The following is a 22,659-nucleotide window of genomic DNA, read 5'->3' on the forward strand; positions in this document are numbered from 1 at the left end:
TCATCAAACAAGTGAAGCATTCAGAGAAAGTAAGAGATCGACAAATGTTTTTTCTAAAGTATATTTAAGCAACCAGATCACTAAGCTTACAAAATAAAGAAGATCTGAGGCCTTCTGTAGTTTACATTTAGTTTTCTTTAGTTTCTTTAAAAATATATATTTTAGCTAGTTTATAACTAGTTTTGTGAATGCAAGTACTTTATAATAAAAACAGTTTCAGTTATTATGAGCTCAACTCGAGTCTGTTGCCCGTTAAAGAAACCGTCGTCGTCGTCGTCCTGTTTTCTTATCACAAGGTTGAACTGTGACTGTCAGTAAAGTCCTGCAGGCAGCGATTAACACTGAGCCAACACTCAGGTCACCAGGTCCTTGTCTCATATCGCCTCTTTATGACTTTTAACTTCCTCAATGACAAGCGTTTAAACATGTGACATCACCAGCAGCCAATCAGAAAGCCCGTTAGGATGCTATGCCAGGTTTTATATTCACCTATAAACTGACGGTTAGTTAAATTGAACATGTTGTAAAACGGAGTTTGTCAAAGCTGAATTTTTTATTTTTTCCAGATCAGATAAGTATTTGTTCATTTCACTCTTTTGTTTTCTTCATTCATTGTGATGCATTTTGTTCTATTCTATTTATTTTGTTTGTTTAGAAACTTTATTTATTTTTTCTCATTGTTGTTTAGAAATGTCTTGATCTTGATTTGCTCATGTTCGGCACTTTGTAACTTTGTGCTGCACATTTAAAGTGTATTATCATTATTAACATGTGTTACTGCTAATAGATACTTAGTGCCGGTAAAACGGTCAGAAAATCCTTTTAGACCTTCATGGTACACAAAAACTCAAAAGTTCTTTTATCTGGGACGAACCACGCCTACACTGTAAAACATCACACAGAAGTGTTGTGGAATCGTCTCATCGGGACGCCGGCGTTCGACAGGAACTGATGGGTTTAAGTTGCATTTTCAACGCAGCAGGAAAAACTACATTTTCACGTTGAACCAGTAATGAGAAGATTGATTTTAAGCATGAAAAATCATCTCATAAGTGTCCTGATGTATTTCCCTTCAGACGATGATGTCACCTTTGCTCTGACTCCCTCACAGTCACCTCTGCATGACTGCGATTAGAGATAACGGCCTGCGTTCATGCAGCATATCTGCTCTCATATGTACTCTGTGTCTGCAGGCAGAGAACAGGCTCCACATTTACACTTTGCTCAGATTAGATATTGAAGGCCGCAGTACTTTTCCTTCAGCTCCTTCATGCACAGTGAGTTCACTCATTGACGAACACAAAGCAGAGTTTTGTGTTCTTTAAGCGTTAACAACATTTAAATCACTACATTTCATGTGCATGTAGAAACTGTATTTGTGTTACTGAAACCTCTCAAAATGTTTGTAAATTCATCCCACACGCCTGGACCATTTGTGAATTGCAACATACCAAGTCAGTACTTCATTTAGCTCCAGTCATTTCTCCCCAAAACATGAAAACAGCTGTGGAAAAACATCATACGGTGTGACATGAAATATCTACACAGAAAAAATAAAAACATGTGATTTAAGCTGAGAAGAAGAGGGTGCTGGTCATCAACTTGTTATCAGGAATATTTAATCTCCCGCCTTCATTAAATCCTCTTTCTGTGGTTTGTGCAGAACACTGAACCCTTTTTCAGAGCTGCAGAAACTGCAACAAAGACTCGGCTGACGGGTCGGTGACGTCAGAGCGAGGCAGAACAAAAGCCTCTGAGAAATCTCCACCATAACACACATCCACCACCAGGCAGCCAGAGACACAAAGACGAGCAGCACAAGCACCACGCACTCAGACACTTCCTGTCTGCAGATTCACATCTCAACAATGTATACGTCTGCTGATTATTGTCCACATCAAAAGAAGAGAAAATGTTGTTCTGGGTTTCCTTAATCGGGAGGAGAGGCCTCGTGTGGTGGAAGAAGTACTCTCATCTTATTTAAGTAAAAGTATCAATACTACAGTGTAGAAATACTCTGTTACAAGTTAAAGTTAAAACTTTACTCAAAAGTACAAAAGTATCTGCATCACATTACACGGAAAGAACAAAAAGTAAAAGCACTAATTATGCAGAATGTCTGAATCATTTATATAATATTACTGAAGTTTATTTATTGATGCATTAGTGTGTCACTTACTTTAATGTTGCAGCGGGTTAATGTGGTGCTTATCTTTTTACTATACACACTGCAGAGGTGACCAAGTCATAGTCCTGCAAGTCACAAGTGAGTCTCAAGCCTTTGTACTCAAGTCCCGAGTCCTAAATGTTGAGTTTTGAGTCCTAAACGAGTCACAATGCACTCTTCCTCAAATAAAATCCCGTTTTAACAATAAAATAACAATATATTAACTAAATGTCAAAAAATCTCTATTTGTTAAAACTTAATCATGAGATATATATACAGTATATATATATATATCTCTGGGGAATTAAGTGGACTTGTTAGGATGAACAGTGTTAACGTTAGTTGAATCAGGAAGCGTATTGATTCGTAGCACACTTTTTAAATAACGTTTTGATTTTGTCGATTCGAAAAGTTTTGTAAAAATGTCCCACTGTGTCTTTTCCAGGTTTTTCCCCGTGTGTTCCTCTTGAACCAACACAACAAACCCTCTTTTCCCAGAGCCCATAATGGTCTCCAGTGTGCCCACTGCTGAGTGCCCATTTTGAGATGGTTGGACCGCTGCCAACCGGGTCGTTTGTCCATTAAACGAAGACGAGCAGAGCCACGCCGATTCACCCTCCATTGTTGTCCTACTCAGTGGGCGACTACCACACCTCAGCGATGAAGACGATTGGCCGGGATCCAAACTGAGTGGCAGGAATGTCGGTGGTGAAGAAGGTGGTGTTGGGTTTTAATGAGGCTGGTTCACAGGGACAGAATAATGTCTCTTAAAGCTCAATGGATGGTTGGAAAACAGTCAAACTATCCTTTAATTCAACAGTCCACTTCATTTTATCAGCACTATCTAAACATTTTATTTTGTGTTCCTCCATTTATGAATCATATTTGTCTGACATAAATCGCATAAAACAAACTTTAATTTGGAGGTAATGTCGTCTCTTCTGCCCCTCATGTGATGGAGAAAATACACTTTGTGATCAGGCCATTTTAAATATTTAGTTACGGTTAAATAATATATACATTTATTTAAATAGTTTGGTTGATGGACAAAATCAGAAAACAGTCGAGATACTCAACTAATCAAGAGTCTGTAAAGTTTGGGATTTTTGTTTAAAAACAATTAGAGCAAAAGTTAAGGGATCACCAAAGTTATCAAAATTCATCCTCTGGGGAACATGAATGGTCGTACCAAATTTGATGCCAATACATCCAATATTTTTAAAGATATTTCACCACAAACTACAAAATTCAACCTCATGGTGGCGCTAGAGGGAACAACAGAGGATCACCAAAGTCAGTAGGGTTCATCCTCTGGGGACTGTGAATGTTTGCACAAAATGTCACGGTAATCCTGTTAATAGTTGTGTAACAACCGACTGACCTGCATTAAACTAGAAGAGTAAAACATCTGATATTTATTGAATGTGAGGATTTGCTGCTTTTTAACAAGCAATTTGAAAACATCACTTTTGAATCTGAGGAACTTGTGAAGGACATGTTTCATTCACTTCTTTGTACATTAATGCATCAATCAATTATTCACGATCTCTATTCCAGCCTTATTTATGAAGTTGTAGCTTTCCAAGATGGAAAGTGAGTAAATTATGTATTTACACACAAAACAAGCAGAAAGAAGACGTGCATATGTCCAAATCAAATATTGCAGATTAGATACAGAATTATAAAACATGACACAGAGCAGCATCGGCTTTCCATCCCAAAACCGATCGATAGTAATTGAGGAGGCAGCTGGAACGGATTCAAACAGGCAGCTCATCAATATTTCATACGGTAATTAGACCGCAGAGGCCTGTGGCCTTCAGGGTGGAAACATTCGTCCCTCACTGAAACTGGGTCACAGAGATTATAACGTTATTATTATCATCATCATTATCAATGGTAGATCCTCCAATGAAAAGATGAACATGTTCCTGTCAGACGGAGCTGCAGAGAAATGATCATGTTTCCTTTTGACACACTTTAAACTGAGCCAATAAGCTCTTTGTTGTATTCGCACGTCGCCATCTAAAAGTAAACAACAAACTCAGAACGTCTTTCGTTGTGTTCGGTCAGTCTGATGTTAAAGTCGTGGGTACGAGTCAGGTTCAGTTCTCATGATAATGATAAAATAACTAGTATTCATCCTCAGGAGACCATGAACATTTACCTAAATGTAATCGGGGCAGGAGTTGTTGAGACAGACCAACGTCTTTATCCAGAAACACAAGATACCTGAAATCTGTATTTCTCAATAAATCCAGTTTTTAAATGTGTAACTATTATTTAGTCCGTTTATTAATCATGCTGTTTGAACTCTTAGACAGTTGCAGTGATGTTCTTGTCTTTATTTTGAAGCTTTTTGCAGAGATAGAAATGCACGCCGTGTGTTTTTATTGTTATGACTTTGTTCTTTCATTCCTGCTTTTTACTCAAATGCTTTTGTCTTTATAAACTCAACACACTTATTAGGAGATCTCTTGTTCCTCAACGTGTTAAAAAGGATTATGTACTGTATTTTTAAAAAAGCGCTGTTATTGATCACATTAAAATCCATTCGTGCTGCTGTTTTGACAGCGAAATGACGACTTGTGTAAGAGGTTTATTCAAAAGCACGGAGCAGCAACAGAAGCTTTACTCTCTTCTCAGCCTCTAATCTCATCATCGCTGCTTTCCTCTCCTTCTCTCTTAGTCCCACCAGGATTAAAGGGGTTAAAAGAAAACAGATAGGATCACATACTGTAGAGGAAAAGCAGAACCATAAGCTCCATTAATGACAAAAAACGGCTATTTCAGTCTTGAAAGCGGCTCCAAGTTGCCTTTTGAATCCTATTTCGATACATTTTACATCTCATTTAATATGATTAGAAAGTATTTGTGTAAAAATTAAAAATTAGTGTTATTTCTTAAACATAAAATCCCTTTATCGCCTTTGATTCTATTAGACAAGTTTTAACTGTAAAATATTTGTGTAAAATTAAAAATGTCTTTTTTTTAAATAGCCGACTAGCTGGTGAACACAGTGGAACGTTTAGGAGCTAATAATGAACGTAAAGAAACCACCTGCGCTCTCCTCTCTGTGCACCAGTAGCTCAGTTGCTAAGATAACCTGCAGCTACATCCTTTAAAGCGATGACTGAGTTTTTGAGTCCACTTAGGAGGCCTGACACGCCCTCACGCCCTTATCTGGTCGCGTGCCACCCCGTCACATCTCGTGTTCGCACTCTCTGACAGCGTTGCGTCAGGCCTGGTTGTTGGCCGGGCATCAGCGCTCGGCTCAGGACGCCACGAGACAAGCTGATTAAGCGGCAGGATTTCCAGCAGATAAGAGCAGCTATTCTCGGCCTCGGCCCCGAGCAGATTAGGACCCTCCGGAGCCGCCTGCTGCTTCGGGTCTGCTGGTGGGACGACTTTCACTCAATTACATGACTCCGTTTTCTGGAAGCTGCCCAGAGAAGCTCGTGTTTATTTAACGGAGATTTTCATCAGCCTCCTAGTGGTGATTAGAAGTCGCATGTGCGGCGTTTTTTATCGCCCAGAAGAGTAGCCAAGTTTCAGCTTTACATCTTCAAATGCATGCAGTGTTTTTGGATGTATATTTCTCTCTCTTTCAGCTCTGTTTTGGGTCTCCACCACCTTCGTCATTTGATTCATTAATGACATAATACAAATACAGATTAGTACAGCTTTAACTGGTTATAAAGCTAATTATCTCCAACTAATTGCATTTTGTATTAACCAGGAGGCAACCTCCAGTTCTGAAAAGTGAAGTCAAAGCTTCATGTGTTAAAGCTGCATTCTCTCTAGTGTCCACCAGGGTGCGTGTCCTCTGGTTGTATAGAAGTCTATGAGAAAATGACTCTACTTCTCTCTTGATTTATTACCTCAGTAAACATTGTAAACATGAGTTTATGGTCTCAATCTCTCGTTCCAAGTCTTCTTCAATACAGCATGATGTTCATTTAGTACATTATGGTCCATTTAGAGTCAAACAGACCATAAAGCAGGGGATGCTTTAGGGCGGGGCTACACGGTGATTGACAGGTCTCTACAGGTCACTCCTCTGCAATACAAATATGGTCACTTCCTGTTCACTGGTGGCAAAAATCCGAGATGGCGACGGCCAAAATGTCAAACTCAAGGCTTCAAAACTGCAGTTTACAAACCAATTGGTCACGATGACTCCGGCTGTGTCTTATATACAGTATACAGTATAAACACATATTTGCTGATTTAGATCATGAATTAAATACTTTATCTGATGAGGGAAAGAAAGGAAATTAATTAAAATACTCAAAAAAAGAGGTACCTTATTAGTTACATTTGCAATACTTGGTGTGACTTTCACAAACTGCATCATCTTTAGGACTCACTGTTAACATTTTCTGTCTCTTTCAACACAACAAGAAGATGAATGTGAAGGTTTAAACACACACACACACACACACACACACACACACACACACACACACACACACACACACACACACACACACACACACACACACACACACACACGAGCTTAATTGTATGCTCTGTGAACTTCTCACAACAACTTCCTGTGACTCATTTCTTGCTGCCAAGTTTTTACTAAATTTCTAGTTGATTTTCCGCCTCTTTGCAGATGAATATTGGTGTAAGTATTGATAGTAAAACATACCGATTGGCTCTTGCACAACCAGACGATAAAGACAAGGTGCAGGAAGATTAAAACCACAGAAGAAGAGCTGTGGTAATTGATTAAATCTAGTCCAGACAATCAAGTCTAATCTAGAATGCGGATTCTATTTTTTTCCCCGCCTGTGCCTTGTTAAGACGTGTAAAACTGTCTGTTGGCACTCAGTCACACACACACACACACCAAACCTGTCCAACACAGCCGACTTAAATGCCGCAGTGCTTTTTATAACCCACGGTAAACCTCGGGGATTATACCGTTAACAGCCCCTCTAACGCCCCGACTGCCTCTGAATGCAGCAGGAGGTTCTGACTAACAGCAGCAGCAGCAGTCAGGTGGAAAAACAACAACAGGGGCTGATTTAATGAGATATTATCAGATAGAAATGTGTCACACAACATCAGATTTCTCCCGTTTTAAACTGAATGTCTTCCCGTGAAGCTTTTGGAAAGAAAGACTAGTGGGGAAACCCAAGAATCCAAAATTAAATACAGCAGTAATGGTTCTCCGGTGCTTCGGATCTCTTCTTGTCAGGAGAGGGGGAATGGGAAATCTCACGGTTGGTTTTGGTTACGTGAGAATCTGATCTGGGAGGAGGACACAAGCAGAAGCTCCTCCGTGTCTTCTGTGTTTAACTGCAGACGTTTCTTCTGCCTTTTTTGGTGCCGAGCTTCAGAGAGATGCTCACGAGTCAACGGGAACATTAAAACATGCTGCGAACAAGAGAATAGTTTAATAAAAAAAGACTTTAAAATGCCAATGTAGTACGATTACAATAGCTTGGTAATAGGATTAGTTGTCTCTACTGATGCCTGTTTATATTGTATGTATTTATTCTTAAACATCGTCTCTGTGACGCCTTTGTGGAAAAGGTTTGAACTTTTACTCAAATAAAAGAAAAGCGGCTTTAATTTATGCTAAGCTAACATGAGAGAGGCGTCGACCTGACCATCCAACTCAAATATTTAACAAATTTAAAACTATCAACTCCAGAAAAGGGCTCGTTTTTTGTACATAGAGAAAGATTAATGTTAAATGTAATGAGCTGACAAACTCTTATTGTTGATTGACCTGCTGGGTGATCGATGTCTTGCTCAAGGGCACTTAAACACACGTCATATCAGCCGGTGAAGGGATTAAACCTTTGAGTTACTTTATTCCTCTTCTTGTGCAACAGAATAAAGAAAAGCATGAATCTTTTCACACATTTATTGTATTTACTTGAATACAAAAGTGCAAAGAAAGAGGATAAAAATGAAAACATTTCTTCCCCAAACAAATGAAATAATTGATTAAAAATAGATTTCTATAAAAGGGGAGACATAAAGTAGAGTAAACGCTTCTCAAATTAAATTCACTCATGCTTGATGCAAGCAACAAACCGGTGCCAAGTGACAGGAGGATAAAATGACGTAACACAAAACTGTAAATCCTCTCGGTGCTGCAGTGCAGTCGGGACCTGGAGGAGCCTGGTGCCCCCGCTGGATTATCAGAGTCTTATTAATGTAGATGGAAAATACACCGGAGCGAGGCAGAGAGCTGATAAACCACGTCCCAGTTTACTGGAGCTAAAACATGAGGAGAAATCTCTTTAGGTTCTTGGTTTGGTGGCGAAGGTGAGGTACCCTGTGTGGCCTTGCGTTTCTCTGGGCAGGGTTGTGGTCTTCAAGGCGACGGAGGTCGGAGGCTTTATCTCGGCGGCGTCGGGCAGAGTCTGAGCGGAGGGGTCGGGGCCGAAGTCGGGCATCGGCAGGTAGACGGTTCGCACGTCGTGGACTCTCAGCAGGACCTCCAGGGTGCTGATCTCCTCGAAACCCTGATCCACCAATGCCTCGCACGTCCTCTGGACCTGCTCGATACACGGGGAGAACGAAGACACCCGACCTCCTGGAGAGAGAGAGAGAGAGAGAGAGAGAGAGAGAGAGAGAGGACAGTTTAACGGTCGACATCGGCTCCCCAAAATATGACCAAGACCAGTCGGTTACAAATATGTGTTCACCTTCTTCAGAGCACCAGCTGTTCTTTCAGGCTCATTGTAAGCAACACTACGGTCGGTCTTTCCACACTTTGGTCCATGCTGAAGTATCTGAACTACTAAAGGGATTGCCATGGCATTTTGTACAGATATTCATGGTCCTCAGAGGTTGAATCATGCAGACTTTAGTCCCCCTTTGACTTTTCCTCTAGAGCCACTAACGAGTCAGACTTTGACTTATCCAGTGATTGTAACATTCATAGTGCCCATGCACAGTTCATTGCCCCGATACACATTGTTTTACTTATTAGCAGTCATCAAATAATAAAGACTCAAGTTGATTGTCATCTTGACTTTAATAGATATGAATTTGGAGTTTGGCCCACATCCTCTAACGTCGCCACACACATAACTCCTGTTTCCAGGATCATTGAAATGGTCGCTTGCGCTTCAGCTCATGAATTTTGTCTTTAGCCGCCGCAATTTTCTCCCCTGTGCCCGATCGGTACCGCGCATGTACAACTCTCAACAGAGATGTCACGGTTGCTAGATTAACTAGCCCGACGTTGCATGTGACTTGCCCCGGGTTAGTGGGCGATCCTTATTGTTGATACATCCGATATAGTGTCCGACTTAAGCTTCATTCTAAGGTTGAATCATGGAGACTTTGGTGATCTTCATTTTCTCCGTTACCACCGCGAGGTTCACATTTGTGTTTTTGAGTGAAATGTCTCAGAACAATTGGATGCTATACTAATATTAGTACTCATTAAAATACTCTAAATGCATACATACTTCAACGGTCACTTTTCAACCAAATGTATCCATGTTAATTTGAACATCTGAATAAAAGACTGAAGCTAAACGGAGTAGCAATGTTGAATTCCCATTTCAGCTAATGCTAACAATATGCTAACACGCTAGCCGATGTTGCGCTTGTAGAATAATCTGCAGAGCAAAGTTATCGTGGAACAATATTCACTACATTAATAAACAAACAATAAGCAATCAAACACCACCCCAACATATTGTTAAATATGAATGCGTCTAAACAGGAGTAGCTTGATTATTGTTAGCATATAGTACTGGTGAGCCTTCCTAATAGCTAACAAGTTAACAGAACATCGGGTCCATTAACTCTATCTGCACTGTCTTTTTGGTCTCTGACCTCATTTATCTTTGTCAGGTTTCTTCAGGTTGGAAGTTATTCTGCGTTAATGTGAGACGTCTGGGACAATACCAGAAACACTGCTGCTGCCTGAAGGAGACGACTGCTCCAGCGTGTTGAGGATAAACATGCTAACCCGCCAGATTTACTTAAAAATCTTCTGCTGTGAAAATGTACACCAACCAGAGGCAATCATGTTTGGTCTTCCACAAACACCGGCATGACCTGAACCATCATTAGGAACATATATAGCACCAGCAGCCTGTTGTCAAGATCACTGCAGATCCACTTAACCCAGAATCATCTTCACCTCGTCCTCCATCAGGGGCTGTTTGAGAGAATGAACTGAAGGTTTATGAATAAAAATACTCAAAAAGGTTATTTATCATCCTTGCATGATTATTCTGACACTTTGGGACAAAATCAAACCTTCCTCAAAAGCATCATCTCAAAAAAGGAGAGTAGACGGTGTTTTCATTGTTATCTTTGTAAGAATGACGCTTAAAAACAAACAGCCATGGACGAAAATAAATCAACGCCAGATTTATGAACTTACTACGGGACTCAGGAGACATTTAGTCTCCTCTGGGGAAACCTGTGATACTACTACTACTACTATTAATAATCTGTTTTTCTTACACCCAAAAGCCCCTTTTAAAGCAGATTGTTTTCCTTCCTTGGGCTCCGGGCCGAGGTTTGTGGATCATCAGGGGATGACCCGGCGCTCTAATGAACACAGATCACCTCTGGGCTCCGGCCTCTCGTCTCTAAACGAAGCCCTGCGGTGATTCGCGACGGGAGGTCGGAGCACCGAGCCGAGGAAACTGTCACTGGCTGACCTGAAGAATGTGACTCTGACCAGAACATCTGGGGAGGGGAGGGGTTAACGAAACAAATAGAGTTTGTGTGTTTTCTACTTAACATCTCTCTCAAGAGAGGCGTTAATGTCGACTTTTCTTGGAGAATTTTACAGATGTTACTCAAGTGTTGGATGTGATGAAATTGTAGCATTTGAATTAGCACCTTTAACAGCACCTTCGTGATGATGCAATCATCCTGCAGCTACATAGAAACATTATCATTCATTCAGAGTCATGTTTGTGTCACCTGACAGATTTACATCCAATATTCTCTCTCGTTTTTGGTCTCCACCACCGTCTGAGGGAAACTTGTGTCTCTTTAGCTGCTAAAAGCTTTGCTTTGTTCACCAGCTAGTCGCTAACTGAGCGTGTCTGCTGTTAGCAGGTAGAGTATCGTGGCAAAGCTACGAGAGCAGTGAGAGTGAAACAGAACAGCAATGTTGCAGCCGGACTGATTAGCAATGAGCTGAAACTCACTAAAAAGCTGCAGATTCAGCGGATAATTATCTGTATATTCATCAGTATTATTAAAGTATTGTTTATCTATTGCATGTCTGCTGGTTGTACAGATTACAAAGCCCTTTGAGCAAATAGGGCCCATTATAGACCGACTAAGCAGTCACTGGTCTCGACTAAGATTTCTTTAGACGACTAGATTTTTAACAAATCAATCAACAAGATATAAAGTGGTGTTTTTGTTTGATTCTTTGAGGAGGAACTCGGTTTTACATCTTTTAGGTACCTAGAGAAGTCCACCTTTGTATTTGAGGCAACACACACACACACACACACACACACACACACATTCAAGCCATCGGTTCCTGTTCAAATTCTGTTACACAACTTGATTTGTTTTTTCACCTATTGAGCGTCAGAGGGTGACAGCTGTGCTGCAATCTGCTCGTTTAATCTGAATTTACACTTCAGAGGGGAATAATCTGCAGAGAGACAAACTGGCGCGTCAACCTTCATCAAACCCAGTTACAGACTGAACTAAAGAGCGAGTCTGCAGAGGGCAGCCTTGTTGAAGCGTCCGACCCGTCTGGTAAACTTGGGGATGTTTCAGAAAGCAGGCGTTCCTTTAGCCAACAGGACCAGTGTTCTCCCTCGAGACCGCAATAAACACAACTCCAAGCAACCAGGACCAACGCACAGGGAGGGGTCGGGTTGATGATTACACAAAGGCGTCTCAAGGCATTATTAATAGCCTCGAGTGTCAACCGTACGTCCACCACTGATAGCTATACATGCGTGAAACTTGGGTTCCTTATCGGGTCGATGAGTGTTTGAGTTCACGGGACATGTTTGCTTTACTGTTGCATAATCAGAGTCTTAAAACGAGCAGGGAGGGAGGGTCGGTCAGGAGAAGAATCACATTCTGTCCGCTGCAGTAGAGCAGCTCTCAGCAACGGTTTAGTTTTTTCTTTCTTGAGCCTGAGAACAGATCTGGAGTCAGTCAACAAGGTGATGAATTTGGGCTGTGGGCGATATGTCGTGCCTCCTGTCGTTTCCACTCTGCAAACAACCCGTCTGCTCAATCTGTCGCTAGCTTCCACAGCTACACCGTGTGCTACAGAACTTATTACCCAACATCGTGCAATATTACATTTCCATATCATGTGAAATATTATTTTCATTCATCTAACTTTCTACTACTTTATTAATATCACTTTTCTATTTTAGTTTCCATTAGGCACTAGTGTTAGTATCACTTCTTATATTTAAATAGGTGAGCTTTGAGTGCTGTTGCACAAGAATTTCCTTCGGGATTAATACAGTTATATTTGATCTTATTGAGTCAGGTGCACAAAAAACCCTCAGCACTTTCACAGGTGACTTTTTGGTCACACTTTTTTTTGTCCCCGGTTCTCTGGAGAAAACGCCGAGTGTGAGCAGTGGGAAGTAAATCAAGCCTTTCCTTGTGGAGCCTTAGTCACCAGCTCTCTCTGTCCCTGCAGCATAACCCTGTATGGTCATGGGACTGCTTCTATAATGGCTGCACTCTATTTATCTGTATCTGTGTGTGTGTGTGTGTGTGTGTGTGAGGGTCAACCGCTCATGAAAGGAATATGTAGCAGTGGCACCATAAAAGGGATTCACGGAGGGAGAGCAGCATTCCTCTTCATATTGGGGCTTACTTTTTAAAATCGCTGTATTAATGTGCTGCGGGAACATAAACATGTACTCATAATAATAATAATAACAATAATATGTACTCATAAACCACTGATCCTGTGCGTCTTAACTGTCGAGTCACTCACTTTTTTGTCAGTTCATTGGATAAATAGATTTGGTGGCAGCGTACGATAATGCCTTTTCTAATCATTGAGATATGAAATGTTGAGGCTTTTTTCTTTCTATCAAACACACGGTCAGAAAATACAACGCAGCGCCATCAATTAGAGCCGTCACGATATCAGGATTGTAGCCAAAATAATTCATGATATCAGAAAACAAAACTAATCCTATCAGTCAAAATTAATCTTTAACTTTGTTTATTGTGCGTTTTTTAGAAAATGAATTCGATTCAAAATCCGAGTTTAGGGCGGTGGAGAGAGATTCTGTAACCGTAGCTGTCGAATGATTTAAGAGGCGCTGGAACATTTACATGATATTAATATTTCATTTTTAAATACGTCCGTCAAGGTCAATGCCGATATATTGAGACACCCCTCGTATCAATGTTGACCTTTTTCAGCAGATTGTGTACGACACAGATCCGCGTCTAAACAGTTTTCTTCATCAATGTCATAAAATGAAGTGTTTCCACGATCAGTGAGACAAATGAGATTAGCTTTCAGATTACACTCCCTGTTCCACCAGTGTGACTTTAATCACAAATACTTGTGAGTATGCAACATGAAACAGGAAGCCGCTCCGTGTTCTTCCTGTGTCACACAAAACGTTACTTCTGACCCACTTCAGTGAACCGACGACCTGCCCGGACTTGCTGCTTCCTCTGGTCGTCACAGAAACCCTCAACATGAGTTCACTATGTGACCGAGAACAAACAGCAACACAAGGTCGAAGAGTTAATGAGGGCTGTGTCGGCTCGGATCGATGGACGCTGTTTGAGTGCAGAGGGGGGAGTCACTGGCTCATGTTCCTGAGTCACAGAAAAGTCAACATCAGGGGAAGGTGAGTGTTGCTCACACACACACACACACACACACACACACACACACACACACACACACACACACACACACACACACACACACACACACACACACACACACACACACACACACACACACACACACACACACACACACACACACACACACACACACACACACACACCTCCAGTAATTCATTCACCCAGGCAGCGTCGGAAATACACGAGGGCAAAGGGCAAAACTGCCCCTAAGAAATATAATTGTGCCCCTGATATCACTAGGAGAGGGGCAAAAAATGCCCCCGTAATTTCCTCTAATGATAATTTAATAAACTTGTCAAAAACATCGTAGACTATATGACCCGGTCCAGTTGCCATAGAATGGTTTTGATTTTCGCCTTGACTGATGTTGCGTGAAGAACCGAACGTTCTAAACAAATAAATAAATGGAGCGCTTCTTAAATCAGACCTGTGACTGCGGTCAACTCAGCAGACACTTACATGTTAGTGCACCTATATGCTGAAATACAGGGTAAACTCATTCAAATGGCGCAGATCGGGAGCGAGCGAAGGACTTTGAAAGTTAGCGGAAAGATTAACATTAGACAACATCCGGTTTCTTCAGACGAACATCCAGTTTTCAGAATAAGATGCCAACGGCACTTCAAAACGGCACGACACAAACAAAAGGGTGACGTCACGATGACAACGTCCACTTCTTATATACAGTCTATGAGTTCTTTTTGAACAAAGCAACGATACTGAAGATCAGTTTTACAGAAACTCCTCGGACCCGAACCTTCAAATCTACAATAATCACTCAAGGGCCATAAAGAGTAAAACTAAAGTAATTTTAAGGCCATTATTCAGCTACTTGATACGTTTTCTCACCTCACCGGGGCTTTTCTTGGTAAAAACACACCGAGGAAAAGGAGGCCACAATGTCTCTATGGGCTCTATTGGTGGAGTACCAACATGAGTTAGAGAGTCCTACCTTGTCTCTTCATGGCAGCCTTGGCGTGTCCCACGGCCTCCCAGGGGCTGGGGATGTCCAGGAAGACGGCGTCCGCCACCCCGGTCACCCCGAAGCCGTCCTTGCACACGTCCTGGTTCCTGACGGTGACCAGGCGATCCACGTGGTGCTCCTTGAACTCCTCCGCCGCCTTCTCCGCCCGCTGCTGGTGGAACTCCACCGTGTGCAGGTGACCCGAGGGGGCGATGGAGCGCAGGATGGCGTGAGAGAGCGAGCCGCTACCGGTGCCTACGACACAGAGAACTCTTTGATTCAAACAATTGAAGAATAAAATAATGGGACACAAGAGGACAACAAGCTGTGTAGACCTGGAGAGTTGGGCTCAATTCTCAGTGGGTTTAGCAATGTGTATTATGTATTATAATTATTTAAAGTGTTCATTTTTTTTTTTTTAAATGAAACGGTATCCACTGTAATTATTAGTCTATCATAGAAAATGAATCTGCAACTATTTCTTATAATCGATTCATCGTTATCTGGTTCCAGTCTTTGAAATACGAATATTTTCTGCACTTCTTAGTCTTCGATGTTGGTGAATTAAATATCTTTGGGTTTTGGATTTGAGATGATTGAAGATGTCAAAACTGTCTTTGGGAAAATGTGTTTACAGAAAAAGGATTGGACTCTACTCTAGAGTGGAAATGAAGGCGTGTTATCCAATAAAAACCTCAAACGCTGGTCTTTGCTGCGTCTCATAGACGCACTCTGGTTCTCTCTCCACTGATGAGAGGACGCTACATCTCTGAGTGTGCAGAGCTCTGGTTTGTCAAAGAGTGATGTGTCATTTCACAAGAAGTAGAATAGCAACAGTCATGTGACTTGCTGTTAAGGACGAGACGGGGGGGGGGGGGGGGGGGGGATGAAGCATCGAGAGCACAGCTAGAAGCTAGCAGACCCCCCCTTCTTCTTCTCCTGATATTACATCACCGCCGCCTTTGTTCATGTGGCGACAAAGAGGGCTATGTTTACCCCACAGCAGCACTCTGACTCGCTAAAAACCTCTCAATGCTGAGCCGGATACAAGCAGGAAACTGTGGAGGGTGTTCTAAACTGCAGGAATGAGAATATGCAGATTTAAACACGCAGACAAAAACAGCTGTTACATAACCACAGGGGGGACGGACAGGACAGGACAGACAGACAGACAGAGGGGGGGAGAAAGAGAGACACACAGACAGCATTCTGCTTAAATTACCTCATTAGTTGTTTTTTATCCAACTGTGCTGGTTGTCCTCACTGGTTTTATGTTGATATACATGCAGTGACTATCAAAATATAAACAGTGTACAATCCAATACAAAAGTCCTGAAATTAAAACAACTTTTGCTGGTGTGGAACCAGCTGTGTTGTCGTATTTGGATTAAAGGACGTTTTCATTCCCACTGTTTGTCGTTTACTCTGCAACATCTCTCTGCAGCTGGCAGAGAGATTTCTATGTAATCTGGTGGAGAGTTAGATGAAGAGCGCCTACAAAGATTTAGATTGTTAAATCCCTCTTTTAAATGCATTACATTTTTGGAACATAAAATGTTTGGATGAGACCAAATATGTATGTATTTGTGATATGCTATTCAGTTTTCCGATAACTAAATTAAAATGTGATTATAGAGCACAAATGTTTAACCTTTGTTGTAAAAATGGTATTTTTATTCATCAGCAGAGAGTCGGTAGCATGGCTAAAGAATTAGCATTGTATTGGTATAAGTATTCCCATATTTGGTGTTGTGCTGCATCTGCATCGGTTCATGAAATAAAGGAAGTGGTATCAACGAGTACTTCAGGGTTTCATAGAGGAAATGTAACTTAGTTTGACCTCTTCTACGTGTGTCAGCTCGAGGACTTGGTGGCCACATTAACCAGCAGCTCCTTCACACAAAGACAGTCTGTGCTTCCACTTCAGTTCGTCTGTAGGTGTGAAGAGAAGACCATCACACAAATGATGACAAACTGCCCTTTAATGAGAGCGCTGCACCATTCTGCACCAATATCTCAAAGTTATTGTTCTTTATGTTCATATATATATATATATATATATATATATATATATATATATATATATATATATATATATATATATATATATATATACACACACACTTATGGATATATATTTATATTGTACATAGTAGTTAAATGTTTATGCTTACCTCTGTTCTACTCTGTTGTCTTTAATTTCCTTGTTTTTATTTATTTATTTGTATATTCTACGTATGTACGTTGAGAGCAACGTGAAAACCGGAGTCAAACTCCTTGTAGGCGTACGTGTACACGGCCAATGAAGCTGATTCTATCAGGGTGGTTTCCTGGATGAGAAGCCAAAAACTAGGCCACATGTCAAAAAAAAACTCAATTTCCCTTGAGGGGAAAAACGAGAATGTGAAAGTAAGAGAGTAAAGTCCTCCAATCGTTAACCCACTTCTGTCTCTGTAGACTTCAGTAGCACACTAATGTCGTTGGACAAATTAAATAATACACATCTGTAATAAAGCTGCCATTTTCTAAGTACTAAGAATCACACAAATCCAGTGAATGTCAAATAATTTAATTCATGTCAATATTGACACACTTCTGTAAAGAAAATTTGACTGCCAAGAGATGAAACTAGATAAATAAATAAAAATGCCTCCATTATAATCTTCAGTGGAAGAGACAATTGATCTAAATACTGGCCCCAATACATTGGCTGCAACAAAAGGTTCGTTTTTTTATTTTTATAGCATAACTTGGCCCCCAAAACATCATCCAGTTTGCCGCAGCAGAATGCGAGACTAGCGACAGACAAAGAGGCGCACTCACTCACTCATGGACTCACGGTTGCATAATCCCCTGGCGGAGATAACAATTTCTCAGTCCAAAATACTTACACTTGAGTACTTGGCGATACACAGTACCGATACAAGTACTTTATAATCGGTGCATCCCTACTAAAGATTATACACAACATTATTATCGCTAGTTTCAAATCTTATCAGTATAAATATAAGCCAGAAGCACGACCACCTGGACTTAGACTTTGGTCTCTTTGTTTCTGTACCAGCTGTGAGCCCCCTGGGCCGGTTGAACTTGTCATATTTGTGCAACCTCAATACTATGACTCCAAAGCCCTTGAGTTCCAGTGAGCATCTGCTGAGTATACTGAATCAAAAAAATAAAACATACAGTAAACACTCCGTCAAGGTGACTCCTCTACATGACCGGATGCTCCTTCAGCAAGTGAGAACAGCAAACAGAATTATCGCCTCGAATCGCTGCATGTCTATCCAGTATGTACTGGTTAAAGACTGTCAGGCTCTGACATTACGAGTCACCACTGTGACGAACTAAACGCCGATTAGCGCCTCAACGACGCATAACGACACTCAAGTGTTGTTATGTGCAGCTAATAAAATGCTGCAACAAGGAAGTAATTTAATAAACCATCCGATATTCAAACCATTAATCCTGTGAATAAAAACGTGATAAGACTTCCAGTGATGGTTTTAATCTAATGCATGGGCAAGTGTTAAATATGCATAAAAGTAAAGGCCGGAGTAATGCGGTGCCAGTGCAGACAGTGCAGCCTTCTTGCTGACTAAACCGATTTCCTACTGAGCTCATTCATCACCCAGGAGACCCTTCCAATCATACACACACGATTTCCACACACACAATCAACAAAGTGACATTCGCAGGGCTTGCAGCAGTAAACCATGATGGAGCACTGCACCACCACACACATTTTAACATCCTCGCCCATCCCCCATCCCTCATCCCCCATCCCTCATCCCTGCCCTTGGCCTGGAAGAAAATGCAGCTAAAGCTAGCCCGAAAACACACACCGACACACTCGGAGTGACTGCAATTAAACAAATGGAGCTGAAGGCGAGAGACAAGAAGTGACATTGTCAACAAACACTGAATTACATAATTGTCTCGGGCACATCTGCGAGCTATCACATGATGTTCAATATCACCAGCTGAGGCTCTGTGGAACAAAACATGTGACTCAAAAAGGTGTGAACGGGACGATTTAAATCAGGCGCTTCTTAAAGCTGCAGTGGAAAAGGTTATATAAGAAAAGCTAGGCTGCAATAAAGCAACATATCCCATCCCCCTACTTGAACCAGTGGAGGGAGGATTCAGATGCTCTACTTAAAAGCAAAAGCACTAATATAACACTGAAAATACTCCACTATGACTTAACCTGTATTGAAAACCTTTCTTATGAAAGTATTATCAGCAAAATGAAGTAGAAGTACAAAACTAAATGCAATATCTGATGTTTTTGTGTTGATCAATGTGTGTTTTATTGTAACTCCTTTATATACTGTTGGCTACTTTACTCTCCATCAATGCATCCTATTCCAGAAGGTGCATTTTCCAGCTGGTCCAAAAGGATTTTTTAAAAACAATTTATATTATTTTTAATGCCAATTTATTTAGTTTTGCTATTTCCATTCCCCCAAAAAATATGCAGAGATATGTTTGTTTCTATTTGCTATCCTGTCAATGATGCTCATGAACTGTATTGCTCTCTTAAACCAAACATTCCTGCCATTTGCAGTGGACTATCTTTCTACTAACTATGTGATGCTTTTCATCGATTTAATCCTCGACCGACACATCTGTCTTGAATCTGAAGTGACCCTCACCTGACTCGCAGACGACGGAGCCCGGCTTCAGCTCCAGCATCATGGTGATGGTGGCGATGTCGGTGGTGTAGAGGATCTGTGTGCGGTGCGGCAGGGTGACGGTCCACAGCTCCGGCGTCGGGTGAAGCACGTAGACCCACCCGCCTTTGCTGCAGGTTACCTTCGACCCGTAGCGTTGACCGATCAGGTCTGAGGAGTGGCGAATGACTCCATAGCGTGTCTGCGTTTGGGCGCCCTGCTGCACCTTGACCGGCATCATGGATTCATGGCCCAGGTAGACGATGGCGACGTCACCGTCCTGAATGAGGTCCGAGTACTCCACAAAACTCATGGTGAGCACCTTGTCTGCAACAAGGAGGGAGGAGATTAACAGCAATAACTCGTGCGTAAAATTTAAAATATCCTCCGTCATGTTCACCTTTGGGTTTTAAACTTCAATTTTTTGGACAACCAACTCTGCAATCCTACTACCGCCATAGTTACCAGCCATCCCAAATGACATGAACAAAGGAGTATGCTAGTTGCGGCTAATGTAGCCTTGAGTCTCAAACTGAGATAATTGTCTCAAAGACCTGCAAACCAGAGTTTTCTCCAACCTTTTTTGTTTCTATTCAAAATAGGATCATAATAAACTAAAAGAACATCATGCTGTATTGAAGAAGGCTTGAAACTAGAGATTGAGACCATAACCTCATGTTTACTGAGGTAATAAATCAAGAGAGAAGTAGAGTCATTGTTTTATAATATATATTTATATATATACACATACATACATACATCATATACATTTGTAACCGGAGGAGTCGCCCCCTGATGGCCATTAGAACGAATGCAGTTTTAAGGCACTTCAGCATTGGCGTCACATAACAATACTTCATCAACTCCAACTGTCATGTCCCAAATGTTCTCATATTAATGGATTTTTTATTAAATATTTAATACCACACGTTCTATACAAGTAGACATTTTTTCCTCATGAAGCCGGGATTTGTCGATGTTTTTTTATACTGTACTTTTAATGGTTTTGACTTCTTTCTTACTTTCTAATGAGTTTTTAGCATCTCAATCATAGCATATATGTTGCGTTCAGGAGCGTACACAGGTTGGTGTTGGAGGATGTTTACTACAGTAGTTTATTGTATGAAAATAAACAGTAAAAATCAGCATCACTGCATTTTGTTAACATATTTGTTTTCCGTTTCCCCTAAACACAGATGTGTGGATATATATATATATATTCTACTAAATGTATTTTTCAGTTAGCTGTGTTACTTAATCTTGAACGTACCCTGAACTCTAGCCTAACTACCACGCGCACAAACTGAAGAATAACTGTCGTTTCATTCGACCAACCGCTGGAGTTAAACTAACGCTGGAGTTAAGGTTCACTTCAGAGAGAGACAAACATGTCGGACAACATTGAGAATATGTGAGTTGGATTAACCAATGACTATTGTTATCTTTCTGTTGTTTCTTTGGGGGAAACAATCGGGGTTTGTGTTGAAGTCTGTTTACTGGGTTGATTGGGTTTAAGTTAATTAATTAATTTAATTAATTGATTAACTTAAAGTTAGTTAGTTAACTCATTGTAGTTAGTTAGGTTTAAATTAAACTAAAGTTAAACACAACACATTTAATGGGCTTTTAAGTAACGTTAGCTAAATTAGCGACACTAAGGTAACCCAACTGACACCAACGTTAGCTAACTTAGAGACGTTGAGGTTATCCCAACTGACACTAATTTAGCGACGATATGGTTATCCCAACTGACGCTAATTTAGCGAGGAGACGTTGAGGTTATCCCAACGGACGCTACGTTAGCTAACTTAGAGACGTTGAGGTTATCCCAATTGACGCTAACGTTAGCTAACTTAGAGACGTTGAGGTTATCCCAATTGACGCTAACGTTAGCTAACTTAGAGACGTTGAGGTTATCCCAATTGACGCTAACGTTAGCTAACTTAGAGACGTTGAGGTTATCCCAATTGACGCTAACGTTAGCTAACTTAGAGACGTTGAGGTTATCCCAATTGACGCTAACGTTAGCTAATTTAGAGACGTTGAGGTTATCCCAACTGACACTACGTTAGCTAATTTAGAGACGTTGAGGTTATCCCAACTGACACTAATTTAGCGACGATATGGTTATTGAAGACTGATAGGTAGCGTTAACGTTATAGTTATTGGGTCACATTTTTAATGCAGTTAAATAAGTAACTTCACTTAACTTTTCTGAATAAAATAAATCGTTTCTACACTTTCTGACCTCAAACCTACAGAAAAGTAAACAGTGCATAAATGTCTAAGCACAACTACAACAAACGAGTGCTAACGTTGCTGCGCTTTGTGTTTGAAACGTTGGACGCTGGTTTTAACTTGCTAACTAGCTAGCATGCTGACGTTAGCTGCCGTAACCTTTAACTAGGTAACCAACGCTCGGCAAGTAAAACAACCGTTGGCGGACTTATCAACCTACCGTCTCGTGACGTCTGAGTTTCAAAAGAACACAGCCGTTGGACGCTAAACGGTAAACTGTGCTCTTAATGTCGTTGAACGTGTACAGCGCTGACAGCTACCCATTCATTCTCCTCACACACGTGGTGTTGTTTTCAGAGGAAGTCGAGGAGACACGACCAGAAGCGGAAGTACTCCATGAACTCGTAAACTCCCTTCGCTGACAAAGTAGATTCAAAGAGGCAGTACGGATGATTTGTAAATCTGCGTTTCACCTCCAGACGGTGCATTACTTTATGGTCACGTACGCACGAAATCTCCCCAAAATATGAGAAAGCTTTCCTCCTAATGGAGCCTTTTGTAAACTAATATGACACCATGTTTGAGTTCTAGAAAGAACACAAGAAAGAAATAACACACTTTTCTCGTGAGCACAACAGCGGTGGAAGATGTATTCAGATCAATCTGATGTATTCAGATTAGTACAAAAAAATAAATACCGAAATGTAAAATTAAAAGTCTTGTAATTACAATTTTATTTCAGTAAAAGTACAGAAATATTTACATACAAATATACT

At 40.9% G+C, this 22,659-nt stretch overlaps 1 protein-coding gene across 1 annotated transcript; it reads right to left on the reverse strand.

The window, feature by feature from the left end:
• Nucleotides 1–7,978: 7,978 nt before the first annotated feature.
• Nucleotides 7,979–22,239, reverse strand: trmt61a (tRNA methyltransferase 61A). The gene is made up of 4 exons (XM_076107312.1): nucleotides 22,104–22,239; nucleotides 19,628–19,972; nucleotides 14,958–15,224; nucleotides 7,979–8,729 (listed from the first exon to the last, which is right to left on the reverse strand). The coding sequence occupies exons 2-4, from the start codon at nucleotides 19,956–19,958 to the stop codon at nucleotides 8,434–8,436; spliced, it is 894 nt and encodes a 297-aa protein (XP_075963427.1). The 5' UTR covers nucleotides 19,959–19,972; nucleotides 22,104–22,239; the 3' UTR covers nucleotides 7,979–8,433.
• Between the last annotated feature and the right edge of the window lie 420 nt (nucleotides 22,240–22,659).

This window comes from Anarhichas minor, unplaced genomic scaffold (genome assembly GCF_050575085.1).
Source record: "Anarhichas minor isolate MPS153535 unplaced genomic scaffold, ASM5057508v1 ptg000038l, whole genome shotgun sequence".
Lineage (NCBI taxonomy): Eukaryota > Metazoa > Chordata > Actinopteri > Perciformes > Anarhichadidae > Anarhichas > Anarhichas minor.